The sequence below is a fragment of the Cariama cristata genome, unplaced genomic scaffold (assembly GCF_000690535.1).
Source record: "Cariama cristata isolate BGI_N322 unplaced genomic scaffold, ASM69053v1 scaffold27064, whole genome shotgun sequence".
In the NCBI taxonomy this organism is placed as follows: Eukaryota; Metazoa; Chordata; class Aves; order Cariamiformes; family Cariamidae; genus Cariama; species Cariama cristata.
In genome coordinates, this window is record NW_009615234.1 from 100,088 (window position 1) to 121,477 (window position 21,390).

Genomic DNA, 21,390 nt, shown 5'->3' on the forward strand with positions numbered 1-21,390 from the left:
GGTGGTGATAACAGAGAGAGTACTGTACTACCAGGCTAAGTTAAATGCTTAAAGTAGAATCTTCTATTTTGCCCTGACTCAAGTATAATGCTCAAAGTGTACTTTTACTACAAAGTGTAAAATCTTGGTGCTAGCAGGCTCATTTCTGAGCCGGCTATCAGTCCATAACACTTCTTTTTAGGAAACATCATACACAAAGTTAAGAGACTATGAAACCTTAGATCTGATTTAATACTGTTCTGAACAATATTTATCATGGAAATAGGATTACAATTACAATATTCAAGTGATATTGCTTTAAAACAAGCATAATAGTGTACTTGCAATACAGTCAAGCAGCCATTAATGTGCAATATAGAACTCTGGAATATTCTAACTCTGTGACCTTCAGATTTTATGAGTTTAATTCACACCTTTTTTTCCCCTACCTATGATGTTTACAGAAAGAAATATATGTTTCTATAGCAGTATCTGTCAACGTTTCATTTAGCTACCTACGATATTATCTAAGGGATTCAAGGTTAAACTTGCATAACTGTCCCAAAGAATCTTTCAGGAATTCAGAATAGTGTTCAGTTCCATGCAAAATCCAAACTATAAAAATTATAAATAAATACAAAGAAATAATTCAGTTGTCAATTGAGGCTCATACAACTTCCATTCATTATTGCTACGCTTATGCGCTCTTCAACATTACTGCTTCACAAGGTTACTTTTAGGTGTTCCTCGATTTTCAATATGAAATTGTGAAAAGTTTACCTCCTGCATGACTTATATATAACAAAGTATCATACATCTGTTTAAAAATCTAAACAAAAAATGAAATTTGTATTCTTACCTTTTGCTAATGCAAACATACCTCTACAAATACCTAACCAAAAGATATTTAACATCTATCAGTCCTAAGATGGCATATTATTCTTCATGTGGTTATGCAACAAATATTCACTAAAGTGTGCATTTCAAACTAAGCATGTTTTTTTCGCATATTGTATGTAAAGTAAGAGCTGAGTTACCTTACTTTGAAAACAGAAAGAAGGTGACAGCCCAAAAAGGCCAACTGTTATGACATTACCAGGAGCTGTTGACCATGCAATTCCTTCTAAAGCATCATGGGTAAGCACTGCTTAATAAGTTAAATCGACTGAACGTAAAAATGACAAAGGGCAAATGTTACTTTATCATTTTAGCACAATTAAGTATTTTATAGTTTCAGTACTACTGTCCATTTGTTTTTCCATTCTTGTGTACTTAGTTCATTTTACTTGTACTTACGAGTTTAATTTTTTACTATGAGAATTGCAGCTTTTAGCCAAATTAAGAATGGAAAAATTAATAGATGGCAGTGCATTAACTATCTACTACTAATACCACCTACAAACACAACACTTCTTTTTCTACTCAGAAGTAAATTACCAACTCACAAAGTTGGCCAACAAACTATATTGCATCCAGATAGGTCATTTAAGCAGGATCAGTTAGTTTCAATGACATGCAAGGGACTTCAACAAAAGTACAAGGACATTAAGAACATTCTAAAGGTCATGGTTACTTTTTGAGACAACATGCAACATGGTAGTATGGCGAACTGCTTAAAGCCAAGAGCACAATATGATTATTTACCTCTGAGCATATACAATTATTTGTAGATTTCTATATTTATACTTACTCGCCAAAACAGAAATCTTCTACATGTTGAATAGTTTTATCCTTCTTGCTAAGAGAAAGAACTTCTTCATTCTCAAGGATCAGTTTTCTCCAGTCTTCACGTTCCTTGTTGATATCCGCCTTTTGCTTACAAAAGAACAATCATAAAATTACATTTTGTACTGTGCTAGCTGCTCTTGAACTATAAATCTCTGTAGTCCCAAATACTTTTTTGTATCATCTTATATATTTAAAAAAATCATCTTAACTGTCTTAACGTTTTTTGTATTCTGATTTTTTGAGTCAAAACAGTTAGAGTTGGTTACTTTATTACAGCATGCCAACATTTATATCACATTACTAGCTAAATACTGTGTTAAATGAAACACTACTTTTAGTAGAGTTGAATATGACTTTGAATACAATCTACTAAAAGATAGGTTTGCCACAGCCAGGTTAGTCCCAAATTTTGTGGCAAAACTCTCTGAATGGAGACTATACAAAAAAATACAGTGATTTGAGTATTAGATTATCTATCCACAGAGGAATCTCTAAATCATGTAACAGAACCCTGAGAATATTAAGTTCTGACATTGAGCAAGTCCACTGATTACACCAGAAGGTATCACTATGTAATAAACAGCAATGAGACTGAACTGAAAAAGTTCCATCTTCTATGGACCAATAAGCTCATAACACTCAGTAAATAATATGAACATCCATTTGCTAATATAGTCCCAGTGCTCAATCTCCTAAATAAGTATCCTCTTCAGAAGATTTTTAGTGGACTGTCTCGAATTAGATAAACGTCAGCCACTGAAAAATACATTATCAACATTAATCTTTTTGTCCTGGTTACAGGACATTCCAATGGAAGAATCCAGTAACTACCTTTCTCCCAGTTAAAAATAATCAGGTGAAAGTACACAAGAAAAACAAAAGGGACTGAAACATCAGAGAGCAGGACATAATCAAACAGGAAATGGAAAAGACCAGATTATCATTTACAGAAGGTGCTGGGAAACAAACTGAAATAATAGTGTAGTTGCTTCTACATAAATTCAAGAACTCAAAAAGTATGACTGAGCACTAGACCGTTTGGTCTCAAATAACAGTATTAATAAACGAGGCATATCAGTCTTAGAATGCTAGGCCAGATGGTTAAGTCTTAACCACTAAAGTTGGAAACTAGAGGCCCCTTTGATCTGTCAAATTACCAAAGAGAAAGAGCATTGTGGTAATTTGTCTTGTAATAAATTATGCAAACAACCAAGACTTAACATTAAGGAACGTTATAAGAAGTCATTTGGGAATTTTTTACCTGATTTTCTTTAATCCAGGACAATAATCCTGAAAAACTAAAGCTGGCCCAGTTTCCACCATAGTAATTTCTCCTGTAAAGAAAAAACAACAGTGAAACTTGATCGACAGATAAAATATACCTTTTTCAGGTTTAAAAAAAAACAACAAAGTTTGAGACATTCAAAATGTTTTTCCTAGAAGATTTTACAGATGCAGAATATAAGAATTGGTATAATATTTCACAACTTTTAATGAGATGCAAAATTTCCATTTTCACTCATTTGTATGCATCTCTGATCAAACAGACTATAGTCCAAAATTAAAGTATTTGGAGGGCAAAATTAATAATGCTGAGAAAAGCCTACGGGATGCTAACAGTAAAAAGAAAATATAGGTGATACTGCTTCTTGGCCAAGACTGACTCTACACCTCTAACCCAAACACGTACATCACTACAGACATCTTTACTTAGTGTGAAGCCAAGCCAACAAGCCTGTAGTTTCAACTCAGTTCTCAGAAAAGCTAGCTTGGGTTTTTTGCATCTGTACCACACTCCACAGTTTCAGGTTGTGGCAGGACAGAATAGCTTTGTCACATGAGCACAGCTGTACTGCTTCTGATTGAAGCTGATTTGGAAGTTAACGTAACTGTGTTAGATGCCACTTCTGAACTAACAGTGCTTCATGAGGTGGCTATGCAAAGGAGAGTTAAGTACACTGAAATTGGATCCAGACAGTGGAAACCACATCTCTCTTACCCAGTATGTCAAATAAAGGAAAGTTCACTCTATTATTTACCTACTGATTACAGGACATATTATGTTTATTATAGACTGTTAAGATGCTTTAGCAAAATTCTTATTAAACTGCATATACTGTAGATGGAGCCAAAGGAACTGATTTGTACAAAATGATCATACCTCCCCGAGTACTTTTCAGTTCACATTTACCACCTTCTTTCTTGAAAAATACTAGTTTATTTCTTTTAAATCGGAGAAAATTAATAGTCCTGCTGTTAATCAAAGAAAGTCTCCGCTCTCCCTTTTAAAATTTTTTCTATCAATCTTTCTCTAAACATCTGCTGGATTAATTAGCTTTTGTTATCATGCATACCACATCTTAAATATTCAACAATTCTGATAGGAAAAATAATAGAGTGATTACATTTACAAAAAATCACTAGCTCTTCCAAAATAAAAAGTCACTTCAGGATTTAACTCTGTTTTCTGGCACTGTATGCTGGGACTTCAGTAGCGTGAAAGATAGCAAAAATACCCTTCTGCATGGATATCTAACATTACTGTATACACTAAAAAAAACCCAAAAAAATCTTTTAAGGATGAAGATAGCTTTGCATTTTACAGAATAACGTGAAGACTGTTAAACCAAATTAACGTAAAATCTTATCGTAACCTCCTCCACTTTTAAATTGTAGTGATAAAAGTGAAAAATTACATTCAGGTTTGATTCTCCTGTTTAAGATGAGATGTTTTTGACAAGGCTTATCTGCACTGACAAAGACTTCATTAAGAGTGTCAGCCCCTTTACAGGAGCAGCGGGTGATGCTCTATACCATGTTGCTTACCTAGCATCTGAAGGCCAGATGTCTGTGAAACAATGCCTAACTGCTCCTGACGAGAAACTGACCTAAAAAAGTCTTTCAGCTACTGTGAGGCAATCCTGAAGAACATAAATAGGACATCTTTTGCAAAGACAACAAAATCCAGCGTTCACTCAATAAAGGTAGCTTCAACAACAGAACACGGTGTTTAAGGCCTCGAGCTGGGAGGACTGGGTCGCTACTTTAGGAGAATGCATGCATTCTACCCTCCAATTTGGTGACTCTAAGCAGAAGAGCTCCATCTGCAGATCTGTTATCAACCAGAAACTCCCACCATCTGTAGAAGGGAGTTCACACTTCCTTCATTATGTGAATGACATGGGCGAGGGTTAAAAAGTACTGCTATTAGGTATCACATAGAATATAAAGGCAATGAGGATTAAATATATTAAATGCCTGATTCTGTCAGATTTCAACCTTTAAAACAGTAACTAATAGTTGCATGCAATGATAACCTCCAGCTTTGTTTTAGCTATCAATGGTGCAGGTTAATTTCAATCTTCTTCTTAAGATTCCACTGAATACAAAGTTCAATAACCATATATTATCTGCCACTTCTGGGATTTCAAAAAACCACAGCCATGAAGATTTATTTTTAAGGGAATCTGCTGCTTTAGTTGCAAGTTTCCTTGAATATGGAATACAATCTGGCTGTCAGAGCAAGCAAGGCCATTGATCACAGAAACCGCAGAAAACACCTGCCTAAAATTAGAACTGAGTTTCTTGAATCTATACCAACATAAATTCATGCATCTATAGAATATTTAAAATAAAAATGTTCAGGAAGAGAAATGAATATGTTACTTTCACAGAAAGTTACAAAAGTTTATTTGTGAGTTGTCAGACATCTTTGATGTAAACATTCCTCTGTTCATCAGGTGGAGTTTCCTTGGAAGCTGCTTTTCTTTTCAACCCCCATTGATGGGAATCAATCTTTTCAACAAAGCACTCTATAATGCTGTTCTGAAGCTCAATCGGCTTCGAGAAGATGGTACAGCCTTTCTCAAATGGAAAAGGAATCGCAACTGCCCTTCCTTTCCTCTGGCACCTGAGCACCTTTCCCAAGTTATGCTATACCACCTCAAATACTAATCTTCTCTTGAAGTGTCAACTTCCAGATTTTTTCTTCCCCCAGAATTCTAATTAGTTTACTCTGCATTACATGATGAATCAGGATTGCTTAATTTTCTCACCTGAAAACACTACAAAAAGAAGGCAAACCAGACATTACTACTGATAAAATGAGCAAATTTTTTACTAAAAAAATCTTTAAGGGGCATTCTGAAAAGAGCTGACTAACGGTTTTACAATTAGGAGTCCTTTGTAACCAAGTATTTTTGTTATAATTGCCCTGAAGATGAACTGAGGAATTCCTTAAAGTAATGGTCAAGATCAAAGCCTAATGAAAACTAAAATAATGTCCCAAAATCTCAAGGACTAAGCTTCTTTCTTGCTATATTAGCAAACTAGAAAGATGGATATTCTCTCCTTTTTTAGGATTATAATTCAATTATCCTCTAAGTAAGAACATGAAACATTTTGCAGGTCTAACAGCAGAGCTAGAAATTAATTTTTCTACCAAGTTAGAGCACAGATGCTTTCTTTTTCTACCATACATTATTTCCTAGATGCTATTTGCTCAAAACTTCTCCTGTATTACCTGGATTTTCCTATGAATTAAAATACTGCTGCTATTAGTTCACATATTTCACATCTTGACTCTGTAGTTCAGAGCTAACGGCAGAACGGCTGAAGTCATTTTTGCAAAGTTTTGGAAATGTAGTCCAAGTACTGTTTTACCTCCGCAAAAAGCTTAATTCTCTCTTCTCCTATATTAGTTCGTGATTTTTTCTGAGTTACTAACACCATTTTTTCTTCAAATACTTCAGAAGGATTAGCAAATCCCAGTCCAGAACACTGAAATTGCAAATTGTTTCCAACTGATTAACTTTCTTGGAATCCAAACCAAGAGAACACCTAACGTCTTTTTGAAGACAGACTGCAATTTGAGAAACTGAAAACTTTAGAAAGCACAAGTAAAACACAAGTAAGAACAGAAAAAGTATTTCACGGACTATGCCTGTTAAGAAGATTGCCCTTCTCAGTGCCATGTCATAACAGCCATGGTGTAAGAGTCAAAGCCGGTGATGTCTGAAGAAAAGCTGCTGATGCCTCACAATTGCTCCCAAGAGCTGCCTGTATGTGTCTGTCTTGCGTGTGACCTTTCAGAAAGAAGTCTCGAACCATCAGAGTAGCTGTCTTTTGCAAAGGAAGTTACTGCCACATTGATTTTAAGGATCTGAACACAAAATTACTTATGTTTCAAACCCATAAATTTTCATGTGCTACCTATGAAGTACAGCAGTCACATGTATTAAAAACTCCCATTCTGGCATAGGAATCGTTTTTAGGAGTATGAGAAGTAGACTACGCTTCCTTGGCTTCCAAGAAGAAGGGTTTAACCCAAAGAGCTTTTGAGATCTTACAGCTCAATAAAAGGGTGATGGTGGTAGTCACTTGTACTACATTATATGAACGTGACCAAAGGTAATTATCATGGACCAGTTGAGACCACGTTTTACTCTCCAATGCCTTTGCTATGAGATCATATTCTAAACCAAAATAAAAATAAAAACAACTTTTTCAAAAAAGGTCAAAAGATACCAGAATTAAGAATTTTTGCCTAGGTTTCCTTACTAAAAGTTAAATAATTCCTTTATTTTTCTTGCAAGAAATTGACCTGCTTTGAGAAGCAACCTTTTTGCTCTCTGGTTGCTGTACTTATACAGCTACCTCACTTCACAGAAATTAAAGATCAAAAAGAAGGCTATATGAAGACACAGGTTGTATTACATTGTATATTTTACAAGTTCTGAAAGTAGTGAGACAGATTGTCTAGCAAGTCGTGGAACAAGCTACAAAAGTAGGTATCTTGGAGCGGAGAGGTACAGAGAGGGTGCCCAGCATGCTTTTGGACGCTCAGGTAAAACAGAATTTTGGACACAAGAAACACTGAAGTACTGTACATGTAAAGTAAGGTCAAAAAATAAAAAAGATAACAGGTTTCAAGAAGCAAGACATGAAAAGCAGACAGAGCAAACTCAGCACAAAAGAGGAGTTAAAATCCTGCATCTTGCCACTCCTTTGCCTTTGAATTAAACTCTACATGGAAAGACAAAGAAGTCAACGAGGAAGGACGTAGACAATAAAACTACAGTCTACTGCTATTTTCTAGATGCTGAAAATCAAATACAAAATGTAGCTAAACATACCTCACCTCTAATTGGCCCCTCCCCAGTAACCAAAGCAGTACATAACTATATAGATGTGTAATTATAAGAAGCAAATAAGCAAAGGACCAACAGTAGAAATCACAGCAAGCCATCATGAGAAAGTTCTATGCATATGGACAATTAGTATGGGAAGTATATGCACTTCAAGTAACCAACTTTTAGTCTTGACCTACCTTTCTTCAGCCACTTCAAGTTTAAACTAAGTGCCAATCTCCACATTTTAAATTGCAAATTACTTTTCTAAATCACTTAACAAATATCCTTGAAATTTCACATCAACAGCTCATTAATATCTACAGTAAATGTTGCTCTCTGAAAAGAACCACAGATTTTATGTTCATTGAGACAGATAGCTGGCACAGAGAAATAGAGCTCCTTCAATTACTATTTGGCAGAAGCTAACTTTAGTTTAAAATCAGTCTACAGGAATTTATGGCAACACCGTAGTGAAGTGACTATTTTGAATAAGATTAGCTACTGTTGATGGCGATGCTCGGACAGTGTTTATAAATCAAACTTAGAACTTAGTATTTTATAATAGGCCACTTCAAAACTATCTTCCATAATCACCTATGCAGTATATTATGATAAATGCAAACATGGCTGCAGATTAAAAGTAATAAAATGATGAACACAAGGTAATGAGCGCAAGCAAACTATAAACAAAGACTTTATCCATATACATTTTCTATACCTTGTGCCTAACATAACTCAGACCTTTGTACAGAACAAAAGATTAATCAAAGTAGCACACCTAACACAAACAATTATTTCAGTAACCCCAAATCTTATTTTCTTGTAGTCTGAAAAAAATTTAAACTCATGATCCTTCAAGAAGGGAACAACTTATATTGTTAAAAAGTGATATTCTGAGTATAAACAGATTTTTTTGGTTGAAAAATGTTCAATTATACTGTTACCCCAGTAAAATGAAACTTGAAAATTCATCTAGAAATCTGTCCATTAAACTAGACATACAGTAGACAAAATTAAAATGTTTTAATTCAGATGAATCTTTGGCAAACTTTCTAAGACTTAACTTAAAATTCAAATCGCATCAGGATAGGGGTTATCAGTTGGTTTTGGTAGGCTTTTTAGAGTACTAACTTAAACATGAAAAACAGATGGCTGGAAATGCTTCCCTATTAATGGGCAAGGGGTTGTACAGTAGAAACATTTTTTATTTTTTTTGCCTAGATTCTAGACCATGATTCAGTGAGCACAACTAAAATAGCAACTACTAATATGAGTGAACAACACCTTGGTAAGAACACCTTCCCCTGACCTTAGCCTGCACCAGAGTAGGAAAATAGCTCCATAGAAGAAAGGAATCAAACATGGAAGCCTTCATTTTTATCATAAAAACAAAAGCATGTGTGAATGTAAATAACGTATTTAAGCGAAAACAATAATAAAGAAAATCTGTATTCCACAGTTCAAACTGCCTGCTTCTGTGAGTTTTCTAAAAGACTCTTCATCATAGCTAAAAATAGGCATGGATAAAAGAAATCAAAGTTCCAGTGGCTAACTATTATTACAGACTTTGATAGTCAATGAATCCGAAAAACTGAAATAACAGAAGTGGTTCATTTAACAAAATCTAAGTAGTCTACCAGTAATATATACATTAAGCTTAAAATCCAAACATAACTATTTCATTCATTCTATATCTGGTTTTTCTAAAATAAGGTTTTCAATATTTTGGTTAGCAGTCTAATAGCTAATTTAAGAATTACTGTACCAAAACGTTTGAAATTAACATACCCTTATACATTGTGCATGAGGTCTTTATAGTAAGTTCAGTATCACTGCTACATAGCTGCATATTTCTTTAGAATTATTACAATCTTAAGAGCTGTCTTTGTTTCAACTGAATCATTACTTACATTAAATATGGAGCATCAAGTACTGCCTTGCTGTGCTGTGTACTATCCCATTGCGATGTAAAATACCAGAATATTAGGCCATTTAAGGACTTTTTCTTCCTTACAGTTTCTAGGGGTTTTCCATAGGTTCTGAACGTAGTCCATAGTGCCTGATGATTCATTAAGACGAGTTCTTAATCCAAATATGCTCCACTATTGATACAAACTACTGACTGAAGTGAGTCACCTGTCCTCACTCCAGTCCAAGGCAGGAAACCAGAGACTTTGTGGGCAGTATAACAGCAAACTGAGCAATTGCAAATCGTATTTCATGCAACCAAGTTAGTGAGCTAGTCTTGCAAATGTTGAAATTGTGTATGATTTCAAATTAGAAATAAATGTATAAAAAATGAATGGGTCCTTTAAGGGCTGTAGGTAAAAGGGATTACAGAAGTTTAATCTTGAACCTGTGACGTTCAGAGAAAACAAACAGCAGAAAGCACATCCTTTTTAAGCTCTTGGTGCAAGACACAAGAAAAACTGAAAACATGTATACTGTCTCTGGGAAAAGTCTCTAAACCTAGGTGCTGGACACACAGGTGCCTATCACAAGAATTTTCATAGAAAGGCAAGAGCTCAAAAAAACTATGTAAAAATAAAAAACTCTGCCAATCTTGTAATTTTTGGTGAACAAGTATTACCAATCAGAGCATCTAAGCTCACAGCACTCTTGCTGCTACCAGTACCTCAAAATCACTCGTCATGCTTCTCTGCTGAAATCCAGCAGGTGTCAGTTAGAGAAGAGGTAACAGGTTGCCTGAAACTAGTCTCCACATGGACTTTCCCTGGTTATTAACACAGTTATGATTTTACAGTTAAACATGTAAAATATTTCCCCCTCTTCAGATCAAATTTTACCAAATTCTCCGCTTTGGTTGTAAGCAAAATATTTAGCACAGCTAAAATGCAGAAATATGTTTAACCTTAGAAATTTATTATTCATTTTAGGCTACGACAACATTTAGCAGCAGCACTGCTTAGGTGGTCCTTGCTTCCGGCCTATGACCCTCTCCCAAAACCACACTAGCCCAGCAAATTGCATAACTGCACTAACAATGGGACTGAAAAAGTAACAAGTGGACAGGAGCCAGCTACAATCAAGATCAGTGGCCATGCTGCCAAAAAACTAACCAAAGAAAGAAAAATCCCAACAGAAAACACCCTCCCTGTATAACCATACCTTGATTTTACATAACAAACTACAGCAGGCACAGCGCAGGTGTCTAGCGCAGAAATCTCACAAAATACATTGCATTTGTTATCCTCTAGAAAAACACAGGTAGTAAAGCAGCCTCAAAAGCTGCTTAGTAATGATTGATCGTCTCAAAAGAGTTACGAGAAAATCAGAGTTTTCAAGTGCTAGATGGGAGAGAGGGGTATTTTAAGTTTGTCTTGCTCAGCAGAGGCTCCAGGATTTGATCTCAAGCTTGCCTCAGAAATGAAAGCTCCTGACTTGAGTCATGCTCCTAAATTTTGCTGAGCAGGTGTACAAATAAGACAAGGTCCAAAGATGCCAAATCTTTCTAAAAAAACGGTGTGCACTGTAGCGTATAGTTACAACAGCTTATAAAAAAAAAATTTAACTTTGGCTAATTGGTAAAGAGAAGTAAAATGAAACATGAATCTCTTAAAAGGGTGCAAAGAAATAGGTTACTCGAAGCACTCCAGCAAATCCTTCTATTTCAAAGCGCAACAGAAGTACTTTTTGAACCAACTGATTTCAGTGGTATTCTGTCCTCTTCTTACAAACTGATTTAACGTGGGACAGAGAGAAAACAGCAAAAAAAGAAGAATGCTGGGTCCATTTCCTGCCTTATCAGCCAGATTTCACTCATCTTCATTCTGATAACAATTAAAATGCAAAAATACTTGTATTAACTTCTCCAGGCATTGAGAACTGATACAAATGAGATACCAGTAGAACACTTTGTCATTAAATGATAATGGCTCAGGTAAAAATTCTCACAAAACCAGAATGGGATAATTACTGTCAGGAATGACAATGAAAGGCACTAAACCTGTAACTCTTCCCGTCTGTACAAAAGAAGGAGCCATCAACAGCATCCTTGACCACTTCACTTCTGCTCCAAATTAATGAGCTAGCATGCAAAAATTGCCTGTTCTATTGATGGAAATAACACCCCAAAACTAAGTTAGTGACAAAAGCGTAAGATTACTTGATGCCAGATGAACACAAAACACAAGTCCTGAAGGGCACACTGACATAGACACAGATCTACTTCTAGTCAGTTTAACTCTTAAAAAGGAAAATTATTTGAGTAACTTACGAATCAACATGAAGAACTCTCTGGCCACTTCTGGCACATGCTGCTGCAACAATAGATTCAGGCAAACCTGAAAGGACACATGCAATTTTTAGAACTTAGTATGCAAAAATACATTAAAAGTGAAATAAAAGTTAGAGCTTGGTCAGAAACAGGCAATTCAAATAAAAGAAAATTTTCAATGCAAGTCACTGAATTTTTTAATACTCTCATGCTACTGAAATAAAGAACACTATTTTGTCTTTATTAACATTTTGCTATGACCCTCTTGAATGCAACACTTTTTTTAATAATTGTATGGCAGATGTCACTTGCAAACACCAATATCTCTGAGTTAAAGCTTGTCACCAGTGTCTTCTCTAGACACCTTGTTATCGTAAACAGATTTGAGCACTCACTAGCACAACCAGATCCAAATTTTAATGGGATGCTCTGTAACTGTATCCATTCTGATACAGACAGGTTTTATCTGAGGGCATTTTTGTGTATTTTTCTTCACTCCAAAGTGTCTGACAATGTGAAGAATGCGTAACAACCCATTAAAACGTGTTTTAAAATTAAGAAATTTATAGTAACTGCTGCATGCCCTGGTATACTGTCCAAGGATGTATCAGAAAGTGTGAGAGTATAAACCTGTTGGGATGGCATTAAACAATTGTTTATGGCAAACAGGGTCCTGCATGGTACTGCCTCCTCCATATCACCTGTTGGCAAACATCTCTAGTGTGAACAGGCCTCAGAACTGCGTTTGGACTTTGTTTCCAATTGAACGAATTGGTTTACTCCAAAAGAGTGCCCAGGAACACACTCAATATTCTGCATGCAGACCGAGATCTGAGAGTAAACGGAAAAGCTTAACTGACAGTGCAGGTGTAGTTTCACTTCACATTTAAGGGTAGTGTTAGGGACAGAACAAACATGAGATGGTTGTCCTGAAGTGGCATCCCTATCAAAATCTCACATGTCATGCAACTACACTGTTAAATCACTAGGTTTTCACTGTATTTAGAAAAGATATGTAGTAAAAAAAAACAAAACAAAACAAAACGAAACACCAAACCAAAAGGCTAGTGATATTTCTCTACCAGCAATACCTGCTTTGAATGGTACCTGATCACAACTGGAAGTTTAATAAATAAATGAGGCTGTTCTCTTACCTTCGACTCCCACTCACCAGATTTTTACATGCACAGTTAGATGACTCAGATTTCTGGCTAGATTCAGAAAAGCTATCTAAAAAGCTATATGGCACTAGCTTTGCTGAAATCTCTTTTTAAATGATCTATTGGCTGTTTAAGTAGGTTAATTCAGTAAAAGCGATTAAAATTCTAAAGGACTGGTATTAGGAGACACTTAGCCTATGTATTCAATTAAGGGATGAGATTAAACAAAGTGAAAGGAATGTTTCAGTGATCTGATTTACAGCAGAGCACCAGAAGCAGCTGTACTAATACAACCACAGAGAGACAGAACTGAAAGTGGAAAAAGCAGGTGTGGTAGGGCACCAGCTTCTTTGGCTAGCTTCACACCAAACATCACCTTCGTGAGAATTTCAGGCCTGCAGTTGTCTGTTTCTTCAGAGAGAATACTGCCTTCACAATCAAATAAAACATCAGCATGCTGCCAATCTGCTGATTCATTTAAAACTCATAATGCAGTATGTTAAAGGTTACTGGACAACTATTTACTACTTGTATCAGTTTTCACTTACCTAGAGTAAGAAGCTGATAGACTCGAATGGGATATTAAATACAATTTAGCACTCAGACAGGAACAAATCATTTTAAGTGGTTGAGCTAGCCTTTATTAATTCTAGAATTTGAAATGCAGTCTAGAAAACACACAGTGGGACCTAGATACACAAGACCACAGTTTTATGAACTCTTCAAGCCAGCAAAGGCAAACACAACCATCAAAATAAAGAGGTTCAACCTCCCTACCCTTATCTTCAGCCATTCCTGCCCTCCTTCCACGTGAAGTTGAGGGTCAGTTTTCAGCAGACCAGTTCCATGGTGGTGTTGAGAGATCAAAAGTACAAATGTTTGTATCAGCAAGGAGGTTTAAGGCAGGTATGACAAATTTTCCAGGAAAATAGCTACAACTTCCCTGCAAATTTTCCGTTTTCACTGCTTACTATTTTGATGGATTAAAAAAACAAAATCGCTTTCTGAATTGATAAAACAGAAAAAGTTACAATAGTTTTGCATTGCTGACCTTACACAGCAAGTGAAGGCTTATCATGGAATTAATCTCTGGTGGTAGAAAGAGGGATGAACAATTCATCAGTTCCTGGGACATTTGTTTCACAGCCTAGAAAAGCCAATAGTCTTTAGAGGTGAATTTTTTAAAGTAAGAACTCAAAACACAGACCATTCTGAACAAAGAGACAAGGAGAAAACACGTCACTGCAGCACACACTTTAGGACTGTCACAAGATCCTGGACACACACAGCCTTATGATGTGAAAGCAACCCCACATTCAGCTGTCCTCCGCGAGGGTTTATATATATGTTTCATTTCTCTGCGTCTATAAACTATCTGGAATAGAATCTACAACTACTATTTTGTTTGTAGTTCCTGAAAAAGGTTTTCTTTCCCTCATTTGGGCACAGAGAATATTACTCTAGAAATGGAATTGAGAAACTTGTTTCTCCTTCCTTATTGACAAAAGCCACTGAGAAAGTGTTGTAAAACATCACCAGTGCTGCCTGGCTGGCCAGGACTGGAGTTATAGCTACTAGGGCATAACTGATTGCTTTAAGCTTGATCCAATTGATACTGTGTTGGAGGTCTGTTCTTCCATTAACCTTGGATGAAATTGTTCCCTGAATTAGCTTCCTTGCTCTTGAAAGCTGGCATCAATTTTCTTCACCAAGCTTTTGTTTTTTAAGATACTATGTCCCCCCAAGTAGCCACTGGCAACAGAACAAGAAAGCGTAAGAAGGGCAAGGCCCATGCATTTTAAGTTTTGAAGAGGCTCTTAGAACAACTTGATGGAGCAAGACACCATTTATTCTTACGTGACAAAGCCTCGGTAAACCAAAGAAATAAGACTATGCCTTGGCACCAGTTTCTGAACTCTCTTCTCCAACAGAAATAAAAGCACATAGAAAATAGGTACCTTTGTCAAATGCAAGTTACTCCTACATGTGATCTGGACTGCATGATGGTTACACTTTACAAAAGCCTTTTCCAAGAAAGGCGGCTTTGGTAAACAGATCATTATAATACAGTTATAGATAGTCCCCCTCTAAGAAAAAAAAAAAACACAACCAAAGTTGGAAAAGCCTCCTTAGAGAAATGGTAGAGATTTATTTAATGATAGCACATGAAGCTGAACTATCTCCTACAGGATGCTCACATCGTTGTGCAAAATTGGTCCCCTTCAGATTATTCAATAACAGAGAAATATATTCTTTCTATAAATTGTTCCTATTTGGAAACAGTTTCTTATTCTGAACTTTGTTTTGTCAAAAACTCTAAACTGGATTATATTCAAATTTTGAGATGTGTTCAGATCCTAGCTGCAGGGCACAGCAGACTCCCAAACTTCTCACTCACAGTTTGGTTTGAAGAGAATTATTTACTACAGAATTCAAGCGATTGCAGGGGAAAGGCTATATCCCTAATATTGATTCTGAAGTTTCACTTGTGCCTAATGAGTAAATAAGGCTGGGTATCTCTAAGCTGTTTTTCCTCATGAAGGATTATTCTAACACTTCCTGCCACTCATCCCTCTTGGGGAACAGTCAGCTTCTGGTTTTGCCAGTTTAAGGGATGAATGACTTAGCGCTGAAACTGTGTCTGTCACTCATGATGTTTAATATTTTTGAACAGGCAGCTGAGTAACGATTTGGATCCAATAACTCGGATCAAAGAACAGCAAGATCTAAATGAGAATCCACATTTCCTTAGACTATAAAAGAAATAATCTAAGATTGTACTGCTATCCAAATCAGTAACGAAATTACTGAATCATAAACAGATCTGCCCTCTGGTATAATTAATAGTAACCAGTATTTTCCTACTAAGCTATGAGCATATTAGTTACTGTGAAACACAGCACACATCTCATTTTATTATATCTGAAATGAAAAGGGCTACTGCAAAAAAAAAACATATTCTCTAATAAGGTTCTAAATTCAGACAAATTCTAGATTTGCAATTGTATTTGCAGGAAATAGGAAGTCTGAATAGGAATTGCATGAAACAAAAAAACACCAGAAAACAACAACAGATCCAGACTTCAGTATGTTATACATAAACATCTGGCAGCATAAAAGGGATTTATGTAGAGCAATAAGGAGTCCACACAATTCTTACATCAATTTAATATGCTGACTCAGAAGTTCTTTGTAATTGAGGCAGAATCAATTCAGAAACAGCACTGCTTGTTATCAAGAAGTATAAACACTTTCTGTGCTTCCTGGCCCTTTTACATCCCCCCTTTAGAACGCTCACACATGAAGTATTTGCATTATGTTAAATTGCCCTGCACCTCATTTCTCTTACCAGGAAAAACAAAGATAAAGAGTTTTCCTTCATGAAGGAGGACTCATTAGAACCAGTTGAAATCTGTATCATTGTTCCTTAAAGCCACTGCCTTCTTTCTCTACTTACTAACCTCAATTTCTCAGATGCAGTATTAGGTATATTAGCGCCTCTAGCCTTCTCAAGGAAATATTAACTTAAAATTTCAGTGAAGTAAGATATTGTATCTGCAGACAGATATAAAAATAAGTATAAAAATCAGAGACCTTACTCATCACTGATCTCTGGGTCACTAACATGTTCTAACAGATAGAATTTCATAGGTACTTCTTGACAGCTATCCAGAAAGTGATGCATTTGCATGAATCCATGACACTGCCTCACTGAAATACAAATGCAAAGTCAAAGTGAGCCAACTTCTAAGTCATTCTAGTATTGGCCCAGGAAGAGTGCTAACTACATACTTGCCCTTCTGTGTTTGGACTTCTTGCATCCTGTTGGAAAGATACTGGAAAAAAAAAATGGCAAGCAGATTAAATTGTAACAAGCTGGCTCTAATTAGACTAACAAACATGGTGGTATAGCTCACTTGAGCATGTATAAACTGATGTTAGTCCTGCAAACTTTTCTGTTTCTCTGGCTATCCGTACAATGCATTCAAAGCTGCTGCAAGAGATCCCAGGACTACATCAGGAACAGTTGCAGCACCACAAGGAAGTAACCCAGCAAGCAGACAGTATGAACACCATGTTCACTACAAACTTATGATGAATAATACAGTCCACTTTTGATAGTGCTAGTTTTCACTACCAGTTGTCTAAACACTGTTTTTATTACAGTCTTCTTGGATACATAAGAGGCAGATTAATCTCTACAAATTTTACAGATGTGGCTGCTGCAAGCTGACCTTGAAGTCTACATCTGGTTGTTTCCAGCAACCCCTGACCCAGAAGATCTCCATCACACAAATTTTTGGACCTTCTCTATGAAGCAAAATCAGTCATACTTTCATTTTCAAGAATAATCTGTTTTAAAAGTAAATAAGCAAGCAATAGAGGAATTAGCTACACATTATATACAGTTATCAATATAACCCAAAATGTTCTCACTGGCCATGGACAGAATTGGATGTATTGCATGTCCGACACAAAACTAGCAACATTCAAAAATTATACAAATTCTACTTTTAGTTTCAACACACCAAAATGACAATTAGAGATAACTGCTAAGCTAGATAACTTCAGCTTTAAAAGTCAACTGATTTTAAAAAGCTTGACAAAATAATGAAAAGTTATTAATTCACCTCTTGCACATGGGGTTTCTTCTGATTAGTGGCTCTACATAATGCTATAGTAATGCACTGCCTCTTTAAGTGACTTTAAATGGATACAGTCACTGCCCCAAGCAATTTATAAACTAAACAGCTTCATATGTGTGGAAGCATCTTGGTTCTCGAGTTGTTCACTGTAAACTATTTCCCAGTCATCCCGCTGATAAGCTTTTACTGAATTACACAAAATTCATCTTGAAAAGGTTTAAATGTTTAATTTGCTTCACTGTATCTACTAAATAAATCACAAGTGGCTTTTTCATAATAAAAAATGTTGAAGGGAAACGTGTACCATCAGAGGAACATGGCACTGAAAAACACCAGATCTCACAGCTGGTACAAGTAAATGTTATTTAGCAAAGAAACACAAGCAGACACTTATGCTCCAAATAAAAATTTAACTTGTTACTAAAAACCATGCTCAAACCAAGCACTGCTCTCTGAAGACGAAAAAAATAATAATAATAATAAAATCAGTAAGAGAATATACTTTCTGAATTTGGCTGCAAGTCATAACAGCCCAGGAAAACGAATATCAAAGATATGCGAAAAATGAACATACATGAGATATAGACAGTAGCATGAATACAATACAATTTTAGCTTATTAAACACTTATATAAAAATCATATCACTGGATGAGTCACATTGTCTTTGTGTGGCAACATTCTACTGTATCTAAACATTTCACCCATGGAATGTCTAAGACACTGAATCAAGGTAACAATTGAAAAACTAGGACCCAATTTGGCAGACCACTTTTTGAACTAGAGGTGAAAGCAGATTACTTCAAGGTGAGAAATTCTGTTTACTGGAAAAGAACAGCAGCTTTACTTCTCACAATTAAGAGGGCTACGTAGAAGGGTAATTTTCGAAGAAATATCAGATTTGTGTACTTTTATAGAAACAAATATTATCCATTTAACTACATCACTTTAAATCACATCTATTAAGAAAGGTGACAGGTAAAATCCAGAAGATTCTTTGTATCTTAAAGAAAAAAAAAATTGTGTTGAATAAGGAGGGTTTGTAAGTTGATTTCTCTAGCACATACTACAGCTATGAGTCTAATCTTTGGTTACAATCAATAGCAGCAGATAAAGAAAAAGCAAAACACATATTAAAAGATCTGTATAGTAAGACGTACATTCAGTTTTATTTTTACCCAAGTCTTCTAACACTTTCACTTTCTTTTCTGCTCGCCTGCAGGAAGACAGCTTATTCTCCTCGTTCCTTATACATTTTTAAACTCTTCATAAAAGAAGATTTTAAAAGTTCCTTCTCCTACATTAGTAACTCCACATAGTTATCTGTGTACCAACAGAGGCTCTTACAAAATGCTTTGGATGGCTCTAGAGCAACCTCAGTGCACCAGCGAGTTACAAAGCGATGAGTTCTTGTAGAAGGATTGAATTACCAGCTTTATGACCTTCTCCAAACAGTTGAACGGCATTTTCTACCAGGGACAGACAAACATGTTGTTTCGATTACTCCCGATTCAGACTAGAATTTCAAAATACCTTGCTAAGAGTTTTTCTAAAAGAGTTTTCCACCATGACATGCAGATGACCTACTCTGCATTTTTCACAAAAACATCACAGGAGTACGACAGTCTCTTTATCTTGTAACATCAGCAATATAATCCGGAAAACCTGACAAACACTAACAGGCTGAGAAGGACAACAAAATATTCACAAAATAATGCGTTTTCTTAAAAGAGTAGCAATGTACATTTCACAGCACCTGGGAAAAAAATCCTATCTGAGATATCAGTGGGAGTCCAGGCCTCCAAGAAGGCTATCACAGCTCATCCGCTACACACACCAAAAAAATCAGATTAGAAGGCGTGACACAAAACAACCCCTCAACTTTAGTCAGGTTAGAAAAAAGTCAGTAAGAAGATAAAGGTATGTTTATGCTTGGAGAATACTAAAAAAATAAAATAAAAGGGAGTGGGGAGAAAACTGTAAGTGTTCGTTTTGTTTGACATTTATGTAGACAGATAATGACTTATTTACAAATGATAATAATAATACAGGTCTATTTCCTCCTTCCAGACATCAACATTACAAGTCAGTGCCACAATGACCAATGACATTAAAAACATCCATCTTCAGCTGGTTTTCCATCTAGCTTTTCTTGTAAAACTCTAAATAGCTGCTGATGTAAACTGAAGACTCTGAACTTACGTGAGATAATATAACCAAATATCAGCCCAGAAGATGTATTAGAAAACATTTTAGACACATCCTAAAAATACACTAACAATAAAAACATTAGGAATTACTCGTTTTGCAATTTTTTAAAAATCAATATTCAATGTTAACTTCATAATTCACATCTATAATATTTAAGTTTAGTTTTTCATGGTATATTTTAAAACTTGTATTAGTATCTGGAAGTGATTTTTCCTAACACTATACTTACATAAGATAAACATAAAGTACTTACACCACTCCCAGCATATCGAACAATAAATAATAGATTCTCCTGACAGGACTTTGATGACCTGGCAAAGCCTGAGTGCTTTCAGCCAAAATCATATGAAACCATAAATCACTCTTTATTTTATAGAATATTTCAAAATGGATTCCTGCTTTCTACCTTGAAAGTCATTTCATGTGTTATTTATAACCACTGAACACCAGAATGGAAAGAAAATTGCATAGAACTAGAAAATTTACTGTGACTGCTTTTATAAAGAATAACTCCTTTTTAGAAAAAAATTAGAATTACTGGCAGACAAACTTGTGAATACAACCACCTTTTAAAGACCCATATCCTTTATTTTACAACTTCACCAGCAGTTAATACAGGACTTCTGAAATATCAGAGACAAGTTTGAGAAGTTAAAACTGAATATAATACAATCAACTGAAGAAATTCAGAAGTAAGGATGACCCTGCATCCTTACCCACACCACTTGCAAATACGCACAGCCATGTTGCAAATCTTTGCGCTTACAGTGGTTTCTACCATAAATTCAACATTGTTGAATGTTTTGCCTATGAATTTTCCTATTTGACAACTGCCTAAAGACAAAAGCTCTGCCATTGACTCCCAGCTCCAAGTGTCACTCTCAAGTAGATGCCTGTTTTCTGAGATCAATATTTATCAAAGAACTCGTAATGTTCCCCCTCACTATAAACATACTACCATTTTAATGCCTGCACTAATTTAAAAGTTGACCCCACAAAGCTTATCAACGATGAACTCATTTAAATGAGCATGACTAATGCCCACCTCAAGCAAGCACATACATCAGCCCTCCAAATCCTACAGGGTTTTAGACAAATAAAAATCACTGACTATCACTCTCCAAAGAATCGACCTTCCAAAATACCAAACTGCTTTGAGGACTGATGATATTGCATAATATCTGCTTTGGTAGAGAGTGATCCAATAAATCCATTCCTGTTTGGTTAGTGGGTAACTTGACCATAGTATCACACTAAAAAAAGCAGGAAAGTAGGGATATGAGAGGCTGGAGGTGGGAAA

The 21,390-nt window shown here is 35.7% G+C and overlaps 1 protein-coding gene across 1 annotated transcript in view; it reads right to left on the reverse strand.

Annotated features, from left to right (window-relative positions):
- The window catches only part of LOC104161348 (rab proteins geranylgeranyltransferase component A 1-like), a 70,261-nt gene that overhangs the window by 45,520 nt on the left and 3,351 nt on the right, over positions 1-21,390 (reverse strand). Inside the window, exons 2-4 of the mRNA XM_009699744.1 lie at positions 12,076-12,142; positions 2,969-3,041; positions 1,670-1,794 (exon numbers count right to left, since the gene is read on the reverse strand). Of these exons, the coding sequence (XP_009698046.1) occupies positions 1,670-1,794; positions 2,969-3,041; positions 12,076-12,142 (265 nt within the window). The remainder of the gene's footprint in view (positions 1-1,669; positions 1,795-2,968; positions 3,042-12,075; positions 12,143-21,390) is intronic.